The following is an 18,962-nucleotide window of genomic DNA, read 5'->3' on the forward strand; positions in this document are numbered from 1 at the left end:
CCAAGAACAGGGGACCTAGACAAACACTGGATTGTTACTCTCCAGGGCAAAGGGCTCCAGTACTGGCCAACAGACAGCACATGGGTAAGCAGCTACAGCAGAATGATTGACTGGTCAGAACTAAAGAGGCAATGCACTCAGTCCAGATTATTCTGTTGACAGTCTCCCCCAGCCCGCCCCTGCCCACCCACCCACACACACACATACATTCTCAACAACCCAAATAAGTACCCCTCAGTCTCTCACACACCAGCCCACATAAGGAAATTAAGAAAACCATTCAAGTTAAGACAGGTTTCTTTTATTAGTTTTTCCTAAACTTTGTCTCATGTTTACTGTTTTTCTTAGTGTAAGAATGTGACCTAGAGTTTTTAACAAACCAATTTGGATATTGCAACCTGGATAAATGCTTGTTTGCACACAAGTCATCAGTTGCCATCTGGCCTGCCTCCACATAAATCCAATCGTCTATATAGACAGAGCAGAAGCTGATCATCTGATTTCTAGCTTTAACTTTAGACTTCAAATTCATTCCCCATCCCGACACCCAAACCCTCCCACCCCCACACACAAATGTTTATGAGATCATCATTAAGGACAGTCAGTTGCATAAGAGTTGGCTTAATCCTGCAGCCTGCACTTGAAAAAGCTATCAGCCTCACAGCCAGGCCAGTGGGCACTCCTGCAGCACTCAAAGCAGCAGAGTATGCACTCGGCCTGGAGCTCCAGGCCTGTACTGAGCGGGAGTCCAGTTGCTTACATAACATAAGCATGCATTCCTTCCTCTCCAACCAATGGCCTCTAGAGCACTTGAGAGCTACAGCACTTCCTGTGTAGACAGAAGCATAGTAATTCTAACTATGCATGGTTTAAGCTTATTTCCAACAAGCAAGAATAAACAGAGGCTCTGTTACAGAGATCAGTGATTACAAAGACCCAGAACGTAACACTTGTAACTAAGGCAGGTAACCAACTCTGACCTCTACCATAGGCATCCGTCCCTTTGTCTGCAGAACATCTCTTCCCCATAGACTTGTTCCAGGAATATATGGTACCCTGACAGCGGCTGCAGTTAACGATGAGGTTTTCTTTTACACTAATTTCAGACTTGTCCAGGGCAATAGCTTTACAATCTGTCAGCTGTTTTAACATACAGATTGGCAGATTCAAGACACATTAACACAAATAATACCAAACAAAGAACCTTGAGCTCTCATCCTGTTCCATCGAAACCTCTAATTTACATACACCATCTACCGTGGAGCAGGTCAGGGTACAGACCTTCCCACCACACTAAGGATGGGCTGCTCAGACTTACCATGCCTACAGCCAACTGTTATTTACAACCTACCTTAAGGTTACACTAGACTCTGACGCTTCAGTGTCAGTGAATACTTTCAGGAAGTACGGGGAGCCACGTCAAAGCCCCTTGATACGCTAAGGCTCACTCTAAGTGCAGAGGGCACATGGCATTTATACTGCTTGCGGACGGAAGAGGAAGACAGGGCTGGGAATAGAGGGCAATGAGAGCAGGCCCTGCTGCGCTCTGCGCTCTCCTGTGTTAATGCATGCTGGGCCATTCTCAGACCCTCAGAAATGGAGGAAGCACCAGCCCCACAGTCCCACAGCCCCACAGGCAGAGAATGCTGGTGGTGATCTCCACTCAGCCTTTCCAAGCATAATTTGAACTTCTGTCATGTTTGAGGAAAAGCCTGCCTAGTGGCTCTCACAGCTTTTGTTAGAGCTCAGTTTCCCCAAACACACTTCACCTTGTAGAAGCATGATTAAAACAAGGAGGGAGGCAAGAGCTCAGAAAGACTAGCTGGGCTCTTAAACAGGATCATAATGAAGAGAGAACAGTGCACTTCATCTCTGGATCTAACTATTTAGAAGTCAAAATGCTCTGTATATTACCTATATACCCCACCCCGAGATCCCCTAAAAACTGACTAAGAAATCTCCAGTATTTGCTTGCTCTAGTTGATATTCAGAACAAAGTTGACAACTTAAAGCTTTATAATAGTCTGTTTTAATATAAACAAGTGTTGGAATCAATCAATGTCCATCTCAGGAAGCTTCTTGTCACCATCAGAAGGCACAGCTGTGTCTGCACCGTGCTCAGCAGCTTGGGTGCCTGGGTTGTCTCCTTGGCCATCCACTGGTCCATTCTGCTCAGCATGTTTTGGTTCCTCCTTAGGGGGTTCCACTTTGGGTTTGGGCTTTGAAATTATAGGACTGCAAATATTTGTCAGCTCCTAGAGTGGTAAAGAAAGAAAACTGTGGTTTCTTATGAATTAAACTTTATATAACATGCTAAATAAACCCCAGTTCCTAAGCTATAATGAAATCCCAACTGTTAAAGAGCCATCCAGAGGGCTGGAGAGATGGCTCAGTGGTTAAGAGCACTGACTGTTCTTCCAGAGGTTCTGAGTTCAATTCCCAGAAGCCACATGGTGGCTCACAACCATCTGTAATGAGATCTGATGCCCTCTTCTGATGTGTCTGAAGACAGCTACAGTGTACTTATATGTAGTAAATAAATAAATCTTAAAAAAAAAAAAAAAAAGCCATCGAGAAATGTCCAAAGTACCCAAGGACAAGAACTACCTTAATTTTAGCTTCAATCTCTTTTGTCTTGACAACTGGATCCGCCGTCAGGCTCTGTTTGTTCTGCAGGTTCAGCTTACTATTCATCCACTCCATCGCCTCATTGGTGCTTTTCTCTACCTTTGTCATGTCAGCAGCATCCAAGTGTTCATACTGGTCCTCCTACAAGTGGAGGTGACAGTTGAGTGGAGGATGAGTAATTCCCTGCCCAATACCACCAAAACATTTCTCATCTTGGGGCTGGAGAGACAGACAGTTCAGCAGCTAAAGGCACTTGCTGTTCTTGTACAAAAGCCAAGTTCAGTTCTCTGCATCCTCCTTGGGCAGCATAAAACCAAATGGAACTCCAGCCCCAAGAAGGATCCAATGCCTTCTATGTGCACAAGAGTAAAACTAGTAATATAAAAAAACAAAATCTTTGAAAAACTAAGGCTGGATCTGGTGGCACATGCCTTTAATTCCAGCACTCAGGACTTCTGTTAGCTCAAAGACACCTGGCCTACATAGTTAGTCTCAGACCATCCAGGCCCACACAGTGAGATCTTGCCCCAAAAACACAAAATCAAACAAACAGTGCCATGACCAAAAATCATAGGGAAATGAAATTAAGATACCTTGTTTTTGAAAGAGCTGATCACTTTCATATACTGTTGGATTTGCTTCCCTAATTCTTCAAATAATTTTGGTCTTTCTTCAGATTCCTGGAACCGTGTCTTAATAGGTTGACCTAAAGTCTGACAGGAGAATACAGGTTTGTATAGGGTAGCTTAAACTATCCAAGTTATATTGTTGCTACTAGGATGAAGAGTAATGCTATGGGTATGTATGTACACACACATGAATATGAAAAAAAAACCACACACACACATTCAAAGTATCAGGCACCTTCTCCAGCTGCTCATGAGCCCAAGTCAAGACTGCCCCAATTGGAGTTGTTTCTCATGACTAAGCCCCCTAATTTTCACAATGGGAAAACAACCAAAAGTTACCTGTCCAACAATTTTTACTTAACTAACAATTTTTATTAAAAAACAAACAAACAAAAACACCACAATGGGGAGGCTGGAGAGATGACTCTACAGTTAAAGAGCACAGGCTACCAGGGTTCAAGTCCCCACACCCATATGTTGGCTCAGAACTGTGTATGTGTGAGAATATACATACAAATACACACACACACCACCCACCCACACACACCCACACACACACACCCACACACACCCACACCCCCCCCACACACACACACGGTATGTATATTCCCAGTCCCAGGGGCTCAGACTCCTGGCTTCCAAGAATGTTGCACATACATGGTGCAACAATACATAAATATGGATGGATGGATGGATGGATGGATGGATGGATGGATGGATGGATGGATGGATGGATGGATACATACATACATACATACATACATACATACATACATACATACCTATCTCCAACGATTTTTTTTAAAACCACATTACAATCTGATGAAACCACACTACCACTGGTCAAGAAAAAGTGGCAAAATCCACACCTAGAGAAAACTCTCCACAATAAATGACCCCGTCTCTTCCACACACAGATGAGGGAAAGCAAGAGACAAAGTCAGCTACAGACACAGGTGAACTATGTGCACATTATCTGGGTCCCAGTTCTTATCCACTAAATAATCACTGTTTAGTAAATAAGAACTGGAAAACTCAACACAGTGACACTAAAGATTTCTGGTGCAATGATGGTGTAGCAAGAAGCTGTAGGTTTTACAAACATAATAAAATATTTTGAGATAAACATAACCCACATCACAAAAAGCTTAACTCAACTGGAAGAAGGTACAGAAAAGACAGAATAGCCGAGACGGCTAAAATGACTAGTCTCAATTTCCTTATGCTTGGCATTTTGCAGAAGAAAAATAATTTGCACAGTGAAGCCAGGCAGTAGTGGTGCATGCCTTTAATTCCAGCACTTGGGGGACAAAGGCTGGTGCATCTCAGTTCAAGGTCAGCCTGATCTACAGACTGAGCTCCAAGCAGCTTGGACAACAAAAAAGAAACCCCGTCTTTAAAAAAACCAAAACCAGGGGCTGGAGAGATGGCTCAGTGGTTAAGAGCACTGACTGCTCTTCCAGAGGTCTTGAGTTCAAATCCCAGCAACCACATGGTGGCTCACAACCATCTGTAATGAGATCTGATGCCCTCTTCTGGTGTGTCTGAAGACAGCTACAGTGTGTTTATATATAATAAATCTTTAAAAATAAACAACAACAACAAAAACAAAACAAAACAAATGAAAGCACAGTGGTGTAGCAGGACCACATGCACCCCTGCCAAAGGAAACTAAGCCCAGGCTGTTGTTGAGCTGTATAGTCTAGACAGCTACCACAGTCCAGTTCTTGTAGAAAGTCCATAATAAAGCCAAAACAAAAGGAAGAGTTTCAATTTCCTCTCAGGGAATTTATCATTTTTTTCAAAGGCTACAAACTAGATAATACTTCCTATGTTAACAGTCCAGGCTCAACGTCATGTTCCTCACATTGTGACAGATGCTTTGTGCAAATGCAGCCCTGGGGAGGCGAGGAGCTTGATAGCCTACACTGTGGGGGACAGACAGGTATATTCATACCATCCCTGACCCAAACTGCATTAGCAGGTCCCTGAGGAAGGGCTAGAACTTGCTGCCCTTTCTATGTCCTGACATAAGAAGGGCTTCAATGCTAATTCACTGGAACAGAAGTTAACTCATTCGCTAACTGGTTGAAAGAACAGGTCATTAGTGATCCATTTCTTACATGCATGTTTTAGCCTGCTCTTTATACTTGGAAGCTCCACTCTGGAAGTCAGAGTCTCTGCTTAAGAGTCACTTACTCTTAACTCAGCCAATTTGTCTACATAAACTTGCTTTGGTTGATCTTCTCCATCTTCATACAGCCAGTTTTCTGTATCCTCTAATTTCAAAGTAAAATTATTACGATCCTGTAAATAAACAAGCAGAAAACAACAACAAAAGTCAATCACATGTCTATCTCTTGAACCCACACACACTGTAATGGGAAACAATACAGAAATGCAAACCAGGGGTAGGTAGTAGGGGATGCATCTATAAGTAATCATGTGCTTGCCGTGGAAGTTTAAGGCTCACGTCTGAAAACCAGAACCCACGTAGAAGCAAACAGGTGTCAACTCCTCCAATCCAGCACTTGGTAGGCAAGAGATGGGGATCCCTAAATGGGCTGCCTAGTTATACTAGTAAAATAAAATAAAATAAATCGGCCAGTTGCAGGTTTTGAGGTTCTACATGGACTCACATGCATGTGAACCCTTAACACCATGTAAAACTAACTTTGAATATTCAAAACGTTACAACTATGAAACTCCCCAACAAAGTTTTAGCATTTTTTAGATTTTATGCATATGAATGTTTTACCTGCATGTATGTAATGCATGCAGTGTCCATGGAGACCAGGAAAGGCTGCCGATTCTCTACAACTATAGCTACAGACAGTGTGAGCCACTATGAGTGCTAAGAACAAAACTCAAGCCTTTAAAGAGCAAGTGCTCCTCACCACTCAGTTCTCTCCAGCATTTCTTAGTAATGTGATCACACAGAATAGCAAAGCTTCCTTCGAGCATCTGAGGATGCCCTAGACTTCAACAGTAAGGGAGCAGCACACTTACATCTTCACTCACAAACTTCTCATATTCACCACTAAGTTTGTCTCTCATCTCATACACATACTCTTCCACCGCATTTTTGGCGTCATTCCGTTCCTTCTCCAGTTTATCCTGCATGATCATCTTACCCTGGAACAGCAGCAATGAATTAAACACAGGACAGCTAGGACAGTTTCCCCTGAAGCATCAACTAACATTAAAAGCCAAGAGCTTTCCCTCCTCAAATCCTTCCAGTTCTTCAGTCTCCCCACCCCCCCAACAAAATAGACCCAGGAATTTTAAAAAAAAAAAAAAAAAATGGAAAAGCACAGGTTTTGGGGGTAAGATAATAAAAATAAAGACCCTTGAAGACAAGAAGTGCTGATCCAGAACTTTCACCCCACACTCAAAAGAGGGTCCTCCATGAGTGTGAGGTGAGCTTGGTCTACCAGGTGAATCCCAGGACAGCAGGGGTACACAGAGAAACCATGTTTTGAGGAAGGGTTGGGGAGAAAAAAGTCCCTGAAGCTGTTTACAGGAACCTTTTTGCCTGGCATGGCAGCACATGCGTTTAATCTTAGCACTTGGGAGGCAGAGACAGATGAATCTCTGGCCAGGCCAGCATGAACTACATAGTGAGTTCCAGGACAGCCAAGGAGACCCTGTCTCAAAAAAAACAAAACCAAAAGCAAATGCAAAAACCCATTTGACAGAGCTAGCAATGTAGATATCATGTTATTATCACACACAAAGGAATATAACAAGCCATAGCTTAAAACTTAAATCTGCTTTTACCAATAATATTCCAAACTGGCCAAAACCCTAAAGCAGTCATCAAACCATCCTCTCACAAGAGTCAATATCAGTACCCTGCGCTACCAGATACTCACATTCCAATGCCTAACAGAAGTAAACTGCAGTTTAACGAAGTAGTAGCAAGGAAATAGTTTTATCATTGGAGGTCAACACAACACACAGAACTGGATTAAAAAGCACTGCCCTAAGTCCAAATGTACCTCATTCTCTGTGTACAGGCCGAGCATTTCCCGGTCCAGCTGCCACAGCAGCTGGCTCTCAATGGGCAGGTCCACGGTGCTGGTCTTCACTTTTGCCTTCTTTGCTTGAGGTGGTTGGTCCGTCTTTTTATCTTTTGATCCAGCTTGAGAGGTCTAAAGAAACAAAAACTATGAAGAACAAAACCATACAGACTAGCTTAATTATCTTAAAATGTATCAAATGTCAAAAGCTGATTTGGCTTCAGTTAACTTTCTGATGATGTAATATATAATTATCATATCTAGAAAATAAAGAGTGAATCTGTTGTATGTCTTATAATAAATTCAGGGGGAAAGCATAATGGTGTTCATTAGAAATTTGGAAAAGGGGGTTGGGGGTTTAGCTCAGTGGTAGAGCGCTTGCCTAGCAAGCGCAAGGGTTCGGTCCCCAGCTCCGGAAAAAAAAAGGGGGGGGGGGGGGTTGGAAAAGGACAGGTAGAGAATTCCATTCTACAAAACTGAATGTAACAACAAATGTTACAGTGCTATAAGCTTTGAAAATGTAGCCATGTGGGGTTGGGGATTTGGCTCAGAGGTAGAGCGCTTGCCTAGCAACCGCAAGGCCCTGGGTTCGGTCCCCAGCTCCGAAAAAAAGAAAAAGAAAAAAATAAAATAAAATAAAAAATAAAAATGTAGCCATGTGTATTTTACAATTAAAAATGAAAAACGTTTGTATCTAGCAACCCTCTGCAATCTCATGACCAACACAGTCGTCAGCCAGTGTACTGCTTACAGAGCACAGGGGGAGGCAGCATCAGAAGTTCAAGGACAGCTTCAACTATGTGAGACCTGTCTCTAAAATAAAATAAAGGGGTGTAGAGATGGAAGCTAGAGATAGGGCCCAGTACTTAAGAGGACTGACTGCTCTTCCAGAGGATCCAGGTTCAATGGCCAGCATCCACTGGGCAGCTCACAACTGTCTATTACTCCAAGATCTGACACCTTCATACAAGAAACATACATGCAGGCCAAACAATGCATGTAAAATAAAAATAAATTATTAAAAAAATAAACACCACGTACAAAGCCATGGGAAATCGGATGAAAACAGATTATTACAGACTTTAACTGCCTACCATAGAAATCTGCCTATAAAGCAGGCACTGCAAAGATGGTGGAATTAGACCGAGTCACTTCCATAAATAAAGGCAGCCTGTACAAGGCTTATGTATACATCCTGAAATATTTTACAGCTATCTAAACATAGCTTTCATAGTAATATGCTTGTATTTACACATGATTACACATTCATGGGTGAGAGCAGGCAGGTATGTGCCCAGGTAGCCACCCGTGTAGAGGACAAAGGTCAGCATCAGGGATCTTCCTAGCTCTCTGATCACAACATCTACCTATCACCTGTATTATTTAGAGACGTGTGCAGATGTGCCATGCACATGTGTGGAGGTCAGAGGCCAACTTGCAGGAGTCAGTTGTCTTCTCGACCATGTAGGCCCCAGGGATGAAAAGTCAGGTTACTCAGGATTGTTGACAAAGCTCATTGACCTGCTAAAACAACTTGTCGATCCAACACCTTGGTTTTTTTGTTTTTTTAAAGATTTATTTTATGTGAAGAGGGCATTGGTCTTTCCAGTACCCCGAACATTATTTTTGAAATGGGACCAAAGCTCACCAATTCAGCCTGACTCGCTGGCCTCAAGCCCCAGGGGTTTCTGTGTCCTACACCTCTGCACCTACACGCTGTGTCTTCCTTTAAACAAACTACATTCTCAACACTTTGTATGTACACATGCACACATGCCACGGTACGTGTGGGTGGGGTTCAGAAGACAATTCATGAGGAATCAGTTTCTTTCCACCATGTGAGTCTGAGGAATCCAACTCAAATTGACAAGTTTGGCAACAGGTGCTGGCCTTGCTGTGGGTGTAGAAATTTATCACTGGTACCAACTGACCCATCTCTCCAGCCACAAAAGAAGGAGTGGCCCTTCTTGCCCCTTAGCAACCTTCATGGCTGTTCTTGGTTGGTAGCCAGCCATTCCACTCCTGAGGCAGAAAAATGGTGGCCACAAAGACATAAATCTCAAATAGAGTAGTATATTCCGTTGCCCTGCGTTGCTGTTTATCATCTAAGGATAACAATATTCTCAAATTTACAAATGTGTCAGAACAGATGCACCATAAGTAAACCATCAAAATTTCTCTTCACTAAAACTTAGCAAAAAGGAAAAAAAAAAAAGAGTAAAACAATTGGCAAAATTTCAAATGCAAAAAGAAAGTTTATGCCTCCCTGTTTATCAATAAAAAAATTAATGGTAATGTTCTTTTAACTTTCCAAGGCACACTATATAATGCAGCTAAAATCGAATACAAATAAATACTAGCCCAGAGAGCCGCGTTTCAAGCCAGGCCCTGGGGTTCCCAAGAGACTGAATTCTATCCAAGGCTGTACCTCCATCTCCTCAGACTCCGCCTTGTTTTCTGCTGGTGTCTGTGGCTGTTGCTCTTCAGTATGTGGTTCTTCCTGGTCCACCTGCATCTTCTGAAAAAAGTTAAACACTGAAACCAGAAGGTTCTAACAGAAAAAAACCTAGGCAGACTTCACAACAAAGTCAAAGTCACTGAATTACCAGCATCAGCACACCAGCGCCAGGGCTCAAAGTCCCTATTATGCACAGTTACACAGAACATGAAGTCTTCCTCTCTGGAGTGCCCACTCTTGTGGGACTATGGAACTCGTTCGTAAATCATAAAAGCCTCAGTGGAGTGCAGCAATACAACCCCAAAGCAAGCTTGAGCTTCCCTTCCACATGCTCCTCCCAGAGCCTTGACTTTGTGAAGAGACTCACAGACAATTCTTTCTGCACCATTAATAAAGAAGCCTGAGAAGCATCTGAAACCACGATCCAATGCGGGTGGCTCTGCATGGTGCTGGTACCTGAGCTCCGCCACACTAAGACCTGAGTCTATAACCTCCTGTACTTCTAGAAACAACTAACAGACTTAGCATTTTCCCATAATTAGTGGAATAATGGTGTTAAACTGAAAAATGGTCAAAAAGGAGGAGCCAATTTCAGTTCCTTTCCATTGGAATGAAATGTAAAAGTGATTTGAGTGGCCTCAGTGCTCCTGTCAGCCAGTCAGCTGTCACCAATATAAATGGCATTGAATGTGCAGGTTACCTCTTCTTCCTTTGCATTCTGATCAGTCTCCATTGGCTCCTCGCTCTCCTCGGACTTGTGCACCTCTACTAAGGCCGCACTGGACACACTGAAAATGCCATGCACATTTACCCGGACCTTGACTTTCACTTTTGAGCTGGAGCCATCAGACTGTGGAGTGACTTTCTGAACTGAAAACTGAGCTGGGGATTTAAAGAGAGTATGCACAGTAAGACTGAACTTAAACATTTATATCCATAGTAATAAAATAACCAGGCTCCCAGGTCAGGATCATTTCTCAGAGAAGTAGTATCTCCTTCCTCTCAACACAGCTCGCTTGGCACCCCCACACTAAGGGCTCAAATATTTCCTACTGGTTTCTCTTTTCCTCCAGTCCCCTATATGTCATCTACATATGCTGTGACAGATAGTCAAGATCCAATTTCCACAATCTGCTTTTAAAATTTTCCAGTTTGTCATTTTCTAAGAGAGAGTCATTTCTAAATCTCACTCCATACCAAGAGTTTGTTGAAGTTTATTTTCTTATCTTTTGAAGTTCAATGACAATTCTATTCAAGTTTAAAAACCAACCAAACAAACAAACATGGAGAACTTGAGTCAGGCAAGCTGTACATCTTGGCAGTTGCCTAAGAGAAAAGTCAGTGAGGGAGGTCAGCCACAGGGTGGGTTTCAGAGGAAGATTATGGCAGCCCAATGTGTTAGTGAGCATACCCAGGGCTAGGCCAGTATCAGAAAGACATAGGAAAGATTACAGAAGTTCTTCTGGGTATGACTGTCATGGTTCTTCTTGTCCTACAAATGAAAAACTTTCTTCTCACGATTCCTACAGGTCACTGAAACTGCTCCTGGCTCTTCACCCACTGCACAAATCTTATAGAACTCTTGGTTTCTGTCAAGTGATATTACTTCCAAATTATAAACGTTCCCAATTTGTAAAGACTCTGGTCAACCTGGTTCCAAAATCTACAATAAACTGATGCTGTAAACCCAACTGAACTCTAGGGCAGACATGTTCTTCATCAGGACCATCAATTACCCACGATGTGCACTAAACCCAGGTATACTGCCACAAAATGCAAGCCTCCATTAAAATAACCATCTGACTGCTTCTGTAACCACATACTAAGGACAGATGTTTGCCTTCATGGCCCAAAGCACCTACATTTCTGAATAGTCTACTTTTAGTACTCTTAACTAGAGACATGGTAAGATTTGGTTACTATATTTGTTTCAAATTCATTCTACTCACCTATAGCAGGATCTGGATAGGGCAAATCCTGAGGAGAACTATAGTAGGCCTCCAGAGTGAACGGTTCCTTTCTATAAAAGGTGAGGACTTTGGAGAAAGGAGCAGCATGGTTTTTGGGGAAGACTTCACAGTCACTATTAAGAAGAAAAAGACAAAACCATAAAAATTCCTAATATTCCTTTTCTTTTTAGAATATTCCATTTTTTTTATGTTATTGGGGGTGGAGGTGTTGACAGGTGTGCACATGCTGAGATAAGAGCAATTTCTACCTTATGGAAACAGCAATCTCTGCTGTTTGCTGTTAAACATTCCAGGCTCTCAAGCTTCTAGAGATTCCTGAACTTCCACCTCCCATCTCATATTAGCTCTGGGAATCTGAACCCAGGTCTGCTGGCTTGTACAGCATTTGCCTCAGACAAAATCATGACATCACTGACCTTTGACACATGTGTCCTAGGTTTGTAATTACTGAACAGTCCTACTTTCTCCTCCTTGGCAGCTATTACTATTTCTAGGTTCTTTAAGAGAAGCTAGAGGTGGCTCAGAAGTTAAGAGCACTAGATGCTCTTCTAAATGAACGGGTTTGATTCCCAGCACCAACATGTTATCTTAGAACCAATGCCCTCTCTCTGGCCTTCTCATACACTAATCACATACATGGTACATGAAGCTAAAATACACAAGTAAAACAATTTTTAAAAATTCTTTAAAGAGTGTTTAAAAAATAATATTTTTTAAAAAGAATATACCAAATCAGCCAAAAAGGAACCAAGTCTGAATGGGAACGAGTGTATATAATTAAAAAAGGACAGGGAACTAATTTACTTGTATCTTTTAAGAAAAAATAAGAGGATCTCATATAGCCCAGCCTCATACTGACTATGCAGCCAAAGACAACCTTACCTATTGATCCCCCTGCCTCCCTCTACCAATAACACGCTAGATCACAGGGATTCACTATCATGCCTGGCCTTCAATTTACACCAACAACCATGTTGTTTTACATGCATTGGACAGACATACATGTAAACTGAAATGAAGAACAACATACTGCCTAGATTCAACACCCAACTGAGTACGTATGAACAAAACGATAATATATTATTACCTTGACCCCTCTTCAGCTGGAGAATTCCACCTCAAAGATATTGGATATGGTACCACATCAGTGATAGAAAATTCTCTGACTTTGAAAGCAGGTGATAAGATTGCACACTAGAATGAAAATTTTTAGAACTCCATTGACACATACAGACATTATAAATTGGTATTATAGAACTACAAACAATGACTTCAGGAGGCCATCATTGATGTAGTATTTTCAATAGTAATATGACGTTATCTGAACAGTTCTACAAACTGCTGTCGTTGTTGTCTAATTTACTGTGTAACTAGTTACTTTTTGAAGTCCTCCTTTACTGAAGTGCACTATTTCATGAATCAGCAGACAATCCAACAATTCTATCAGCTCTAGCTTAGAATCATCGACCCAGCCCCACAGAATGACCCCACCTCCCCATCCCCCCAGGACGATGTTCTCTGTGTAGCCCTAGCTGTCCTGGACTCACTTTGTAGGTCAGACCTGAAATTCAGAGATTCATCTGCCTCTACCTCTCTCTGCATCTTCTGAACTCATCTTACTACACCATCAGTGCCTTTTATATATGTCAGCTGCCCATTTTAAGCAAAGGCTTCAGAATCTTACACCTAAGATCGCCCTGATGGTAATGGGTTGATCCGAGCTTGCTGTGACCTATGAACAAGACCAAACTCACCTGCAGAGCACAGCCTCGAGTGACTGCTTCATCCGCATTTAATGTTGTGCTGAGTTCTTTACCAAAGAACTTGCTGATCTTCTCTTTCACGGCAGGGATCCGTGTGGCTCCACCAACTATCTCCACTGCATAAATATCTTCTTTCTTTAACTCTACGACAAAAAATGAGACATTTATAGAAAGAATCTTTAAATTGGCATTTTACAATGAAGAAAAAAGTAGTCAACTAATCCACAAACGTATTAAAAACTCAGCTCAGGGGGTTGGGGATTTAGCTCAGTGGTAGAGCACTTGCCTAGCAAGTGCAAGGCCCTGGGTTCGGTCCCCAGCTCCGGAAAAAAAAAAAAAAAGAAACTTGATAAAAACTCAGTTCAGCTTCCTCACATCCACATCCCAAAATTCATTACCCTCACCATCACACACACACACACACACACACACACACACACACACACACACACACACACACATTCTCTCATTCTCTCTCTCTCTCTCTCTCTCTCTCTCTCTCTCTCTCACAGGAGCACAGACTCTGGTAAAAAAGTAGTCATCCTGATTCTTGAAATGGAGAATAATGGTACAACAGTGGGATCTGGAAGGCATGGCCCAAGGACACACTTCTGCCTGTTCAGGTCCTGTGTCCCCTTACAGAATGCCACACAAAGTACTGTCATGAGATCCAACATTCCACCCAGCATGTTAGCCCCAAAATGCACTTCAAAATACTAAGTCATCCATGACCTGCCATGAAGGAAAGAAGTTTTAGTCTCATCTAAGCTCCCAGTGCTCAGGACAGAGAACAAGGCACATGGCCATGATGTGGTCTCCTGGGACCAGGGCATGGCAAGGCTTGGCTATCGCCCAAAACGTATCTAATGCCAAGTGCTTTCCCAGCCACACTTTATCTAACAACCACAGTTTCCTGAAAAGACCTATTTAAAGAAACAAGCTGGAGGGCTGGTGAGATGGCTCAGCAGGTTAAACATACCCAGAGTTCAGCCTCCAGAATGCAAACAATGTGGAAAGAGCATCCTCTGACCTCCACTCACTTTTTAAAAAAGAAATGAGCTGCAGCCAGGCGCATAGGGTATGTGCCTGTAGTTCTAGCTGGAGGCAGAGAAACGAGTACTGCTTGAGTCCAAGAATTCCAGATCGGCCTACACAATATGACTGAGACTCCTCAGGGAGGGCAACATTCCCAAAATCCAAAGTAAAACATTTACCTGTCATCAACACTGATTTAAGACCCAAGTCAGTGCTAACATTACATCAACACCCTGAGTTAGTGACTAACAAAAAGGTAAACATTGTACCCAAAACTGTTTTAGTTAATAATGTACTCCTAAGGGAATTGTCATCCTTTAAAGTTTGAAACATCTTATAAGTCACACACATGGTTTGCATGTCTTTCTGTGCTCCTGTATCAATGGGATTCTCCATTTTATTTTTGTGTATTTATTAGTCTTTTTTGTTGTTGAGACTGGATCTCTTTATGAAGTTCTGGCTGTCTTGGAATTCACAGAGATCCATCTATCTCTTCCTCCTGAGTACTGAGATTATTTTGAGAAAGGATCTCTAACCTGGGCTGGCCTTAAAATTTGATAATGACTTTCAACTTCTGATCTGTCTACTGAAAATACAGGGCACACACCACCATTCAACCTCTATCTTTCAAAAATGTAAATTTAATGTAATGGTTGCTGTCTGCATACGAATCCACACATCATGTCCAACAATGCACCGCATGTATGCCTGATGCTGACAGAGGCCAGAAGAGGGGGTCGGTCAGGTCTCTTGGAACTGGAGTTATAGTTGGTGTCTTCCACTAAACATGGAGCTTGATTCTGGGAGGATCTGTCTGCCTTCCCACCAGCTGCACCTGGGTTTTACGTAGATGCTAAAGAGCCAAACAAAGGTCTTCATGTTTGAGCAGCAAGCCTTTACCCACTGAGCCATCTCTCAGAGCCATACTAAGTTAACAAAGGGTTCACTGACAAAAAGACCACCACATACACACTGCAAAACAACTTCAATAAACAGATTTATACATCCATCTGTACTTGAGACTGAAATGAGTTTTTTCAGAGTAAACACTTTTTATTTCCCTGTATTCTTCATAGAAGGCTTTAGGAAAAAGAAAACATCCCAGGGAACAGATAAAAGCTTATTGAAGCATGAAGCTGACAAGTGTTCATGCACCAAATATTTGCTGGGAGGAGAAAAATGATAACATGCAATACATTCCCAGAGTCTGAGGTCTACAAACAATTCAGTGACAAAAGTACTCACTGGATTGGTCCAAGATGCTACGAAGTGGCGGCTCCACTCTTGCTAAGAGATCATCACACATCTCCAAAAATTTGCCTCTAGTAAAGAAATAATACATTAAACCACAAACCATATGTATGTAAAACAAAAGGCTATCACCAAAAATCAAGAAATCACAAGCACTGATAAGGATTTGGAAACTGCAGGCCTTACATGTTTCTAGGCAATGTAAAATGAACACTTAACAGTTTGGTTTTTGCTTGGAATGCTAAACACAGCATTGCCAGATGACTTCAAGTCTATACTAGAATTAAAATGTAAATTCACAGGAAAAAAAGAATGTACACGATAGGACTTGTTCCAACATGATTCATAAAATCGAGAAATCAAAAATAATTCAAATGCCTGTCAATGGTACTCAGGAAGAAAAAGTAACTGATTCGTGGTGTATCAGGCTAGACCTGAAAGTTCTGTGCTAAATAGAAGCCAAACAAAGGACACCTTTTATATTTCATCTATATTGAAATACCCAGGATTGGTAAATCAACACAAAAATAGGTCAGTGCAAGCTTGGGTAGGAAAAAAGAGAACATTAACATACATAAAATACTTCTCTGAAACATCAGTTTAGAATTAGTGAAAGAGGGCTGGAGAGATGGCTCAGTGGTTAAGAGCACTGACTGCTCTTCCAGAGGTCCTGAGTTCAAATCCCAGCAACCACATGGTGGCTCACATCCATCTGTAATGTGTCACACACCCTCTTCTGGTGTGTCTGAAGAGAGTGACAGTGTACATACATGCATCTTTATTTAGAATCAGAGAAAGAGTTCCTATGTCCACACCTTGTGCACTAACTAGTGTGGTGGCTTTTTACAATTAGTGAGCACTAACACAGAAGTCTCTGCCAATTGCTTTAACAATGAGGCTCCCATCCACCACTAGTTTTCCTCCAGAATCCTTGACAACCATCAATCTTTGTTTGGTTGACTGTTTTTCTTCCATGTTTTCTTTTAAACTATTTTGGGTTTTGGTTATTTGCTCTGAACATAACTATATAAACAGAATTATGGAATACGCAGTTATTTCAAAATGAGCCTAATAACTAGCATGTCTCACAGTCCACCCATGATTTATTATATATCTACATTTTATTACTTTTTCATATTTACTGTGTATGGACATTTTTGTCTGCATGCATCCATGTACACATATGCATGGCCAGGTGCCCTCAGATCAGAAGAGGGTATCAGATCCTTAGCACTGGGGTTAGAGATAGTCGTTAGCTAGCAGGATGACGCTGGAACAAAACCCAGGGTCCCTTAACCACTGAACTATATATATATATATGTATCTCCAGGTCCATATCTACGCATTTCAAAAAATAATCCATGTGATGAGCCAAGACATGCTTTGTTTGTTGGAGGAAAAAATATCAACAGGTCCTGGTAAGACAGGACGGCAGCAGAGGGCAAACTTACATGTTTCCTTAAAAGGGGTTAGATATGTGGCTCAGGGGTTAACAGTTGCTGCTTTTTCTTTTTTTTTTCTTTTTTTTTTTTAAAGATTTTATTTATTTCATGTATGTGAGCACACTGCAGCTGTCTTCAGACACACCAGAAGAGGGCATCAGATCCCACTGGATCCCAGATGGTTGTAAGCCACCATGTGGTTGCTGGGAATTGAACTCAGGACCTCTGGAAGAGCAGTCAGTGCTCTTAACCGCTGAGCCATCTCTCCAGCCCCAGTTGCTGCTTTTTCTAGAACCCACATGGTGGCATATAACCCTAACTCTGGTTCCAGAAAACCAAACCCTCTTCTCACCTCTGAAGGGATCAGGCATGCACATGGTACACCTACATACAAACAGGCAAACACTCACATACAGAAGAATAAATCTTTTAAGTAGCATTTATAAAAAGTCCTCTTAAAAGGGAAACAAGACTGTAAGGAGAGAAAAAACAATGATAAGTGACCCCAAACTGGGCAAGAAAATAGCAGTAAAGTCAAACGGGGGAAAAAACCACTCTAAACGCCATTTCCCAAGGGCTGAAGAGAGTGCTTAGTTGGACACTTGTTTAGCATGCATGAAGCCCTGCATTCCATCCCTGAACTACTTAAAACAGGATATGGTGATTCATGACTGCAATCCTAGCACTCTGCAACAGTACACAAAGCAAGAGTTCAAAGTCAACATTAAAAACAAACAGGGGTTGGGAATTTAGCTCAGTGGTAGAGTGCTTGCACAAGGCCCTGAGAGTCCCCAGCTCTGAAAAAACAAACAAACAAACAAACAAACAAACAAACAAAAACCTGTGTCCAAAAAAAGCAAACAAAAAGTTCAGGCAGTGGTGACATATACCTTCAATCCCAGCACTCCTGAGCCAGAGGCAAGTGGAGCTCTGAATATTCAAGGCCAGCCTGGTCTACAGAACAACCAGGGTTACAGACCTACAAACCCTGATTTAAAAAAAAAAAAGCCCAAGGAAGCAGCCATGATGTAATGCCAGGACTGTGGAGGTGAGGACTGGCCTGTATCACAATGAGTTCCACGCCAACCAGGATTACAGAGTGGCATCTATGTCACAAAAGTAAAAGGGTCTGGAGCAGAAAAACGAAGAAGAACCTGGAAAACTTATTTCAACTAAAAATGCACAAAAGAATCCAGAGTATCATCTGCCCCAAGAACAGAAGGAACTCACGGGGACTGCTATTAGGACTGAGCTTCCTTCTTTTAGGGGATGATAAACACTCCATAATTAGACATTGGCCATGAGTAACCATCTTATGAATATACATACAAAACACTCAAGTGTACATTTAAAATGGTAAGTTCCTTTACATGAAGTCTACCTCAACAGCCACAAGAAAAAAAAAAATCAAAAAAACAGGAAGTGAAAACAAACATGTGAAGAAAAATTAGAGATGGAAATTAACCACAAAGTGTTTTAGAACAAAACAAGCCAGCAGTTAACACCCAGAGGACTCAGCCGAGACTGTCACATCCCAGAAAGGCAGGGTTCCTCAAGAAAAGCAAAGCTGAAAAATACAGCCAATACTCAACTGCTACTCAGAAAAGCTTCACTATATTAGAGCTGGATGAGGACTGGGGAGATGGCTCTCCAAAAAGTGGCTTGCACATACACATCAAAGCTCTTAAGAACTACCTCATAAGAACAAGCACATTCCTAGGGGCACATCTCAAAGAACTGAAAACAGAGACATCGAAGTATTTG

The 18,962-nt window shown here is 41.9% G+C and overlaps 1 protein-coding gene across 2 annotated transcripts in view; it reads right to left on the reverse strand.

Moving 5' to 3' along the window:
* Positions 1–279: 279 nt before the first annotated feature.
* The window catches only part of Hspa4 (heat shock protein family A (Hsp70) member 4), a 43,129-nt gene continuing 24,446 nt past the window's right edge, over positions 280–18,962 (reverse strand). Inside the window, exons 8-19 of one of the 2 annotated variants that reach the window (XM_039085314.2) lie at positions 15,751–15,827; positions 13,462–13,613; positions 12,795–12,901; positions 11,687–11,820; positions 10,438–10,619; positions 9,708–9,794; positions 7,259–7,411; positions 6,267–6,392; positions 5,457–5,564; positions 3,222–3,341; positions 2,608–2,769; positions 280–2,255 (exon numbers count right to left, since the gene is read on the reverse strand). In XM_039085314.2, coding sequence (XP_038941242.1) covers positions 2,052–2,255; positions 2,608–2,769; positions 3,222–3,341; positions 5,457–5,564; positions 6,267–6,392; positions 7,259–7,411; positions 9,708–9,794; positions 10,438–10,619; positions 11,687–11,820; positions 12,795–12,901; positions 13,462–13,613; positions 15,751–15,827 — 1,612 coding nt within the window. In that variant the 3' untranslated portion in view covers positions 280–2,051. 2 annotated transcript variants of the gene reach the window in all.

The sequence above is a fragment of the Rattus norvegicus genome, chromosome 10 (genome assembly GCF_036323735.1).
Source record: "Rattus norvegicus strain BN/NHsdMcwi chromosome 10, GRCr8, whole genome shotgun sequence".
Classification (NCBI taxonomy): Eukaryota; Metazoa; Chordata; class Mammalia; order Rodentia; family Muridae; genus Rattus; species Rattus norvegicus.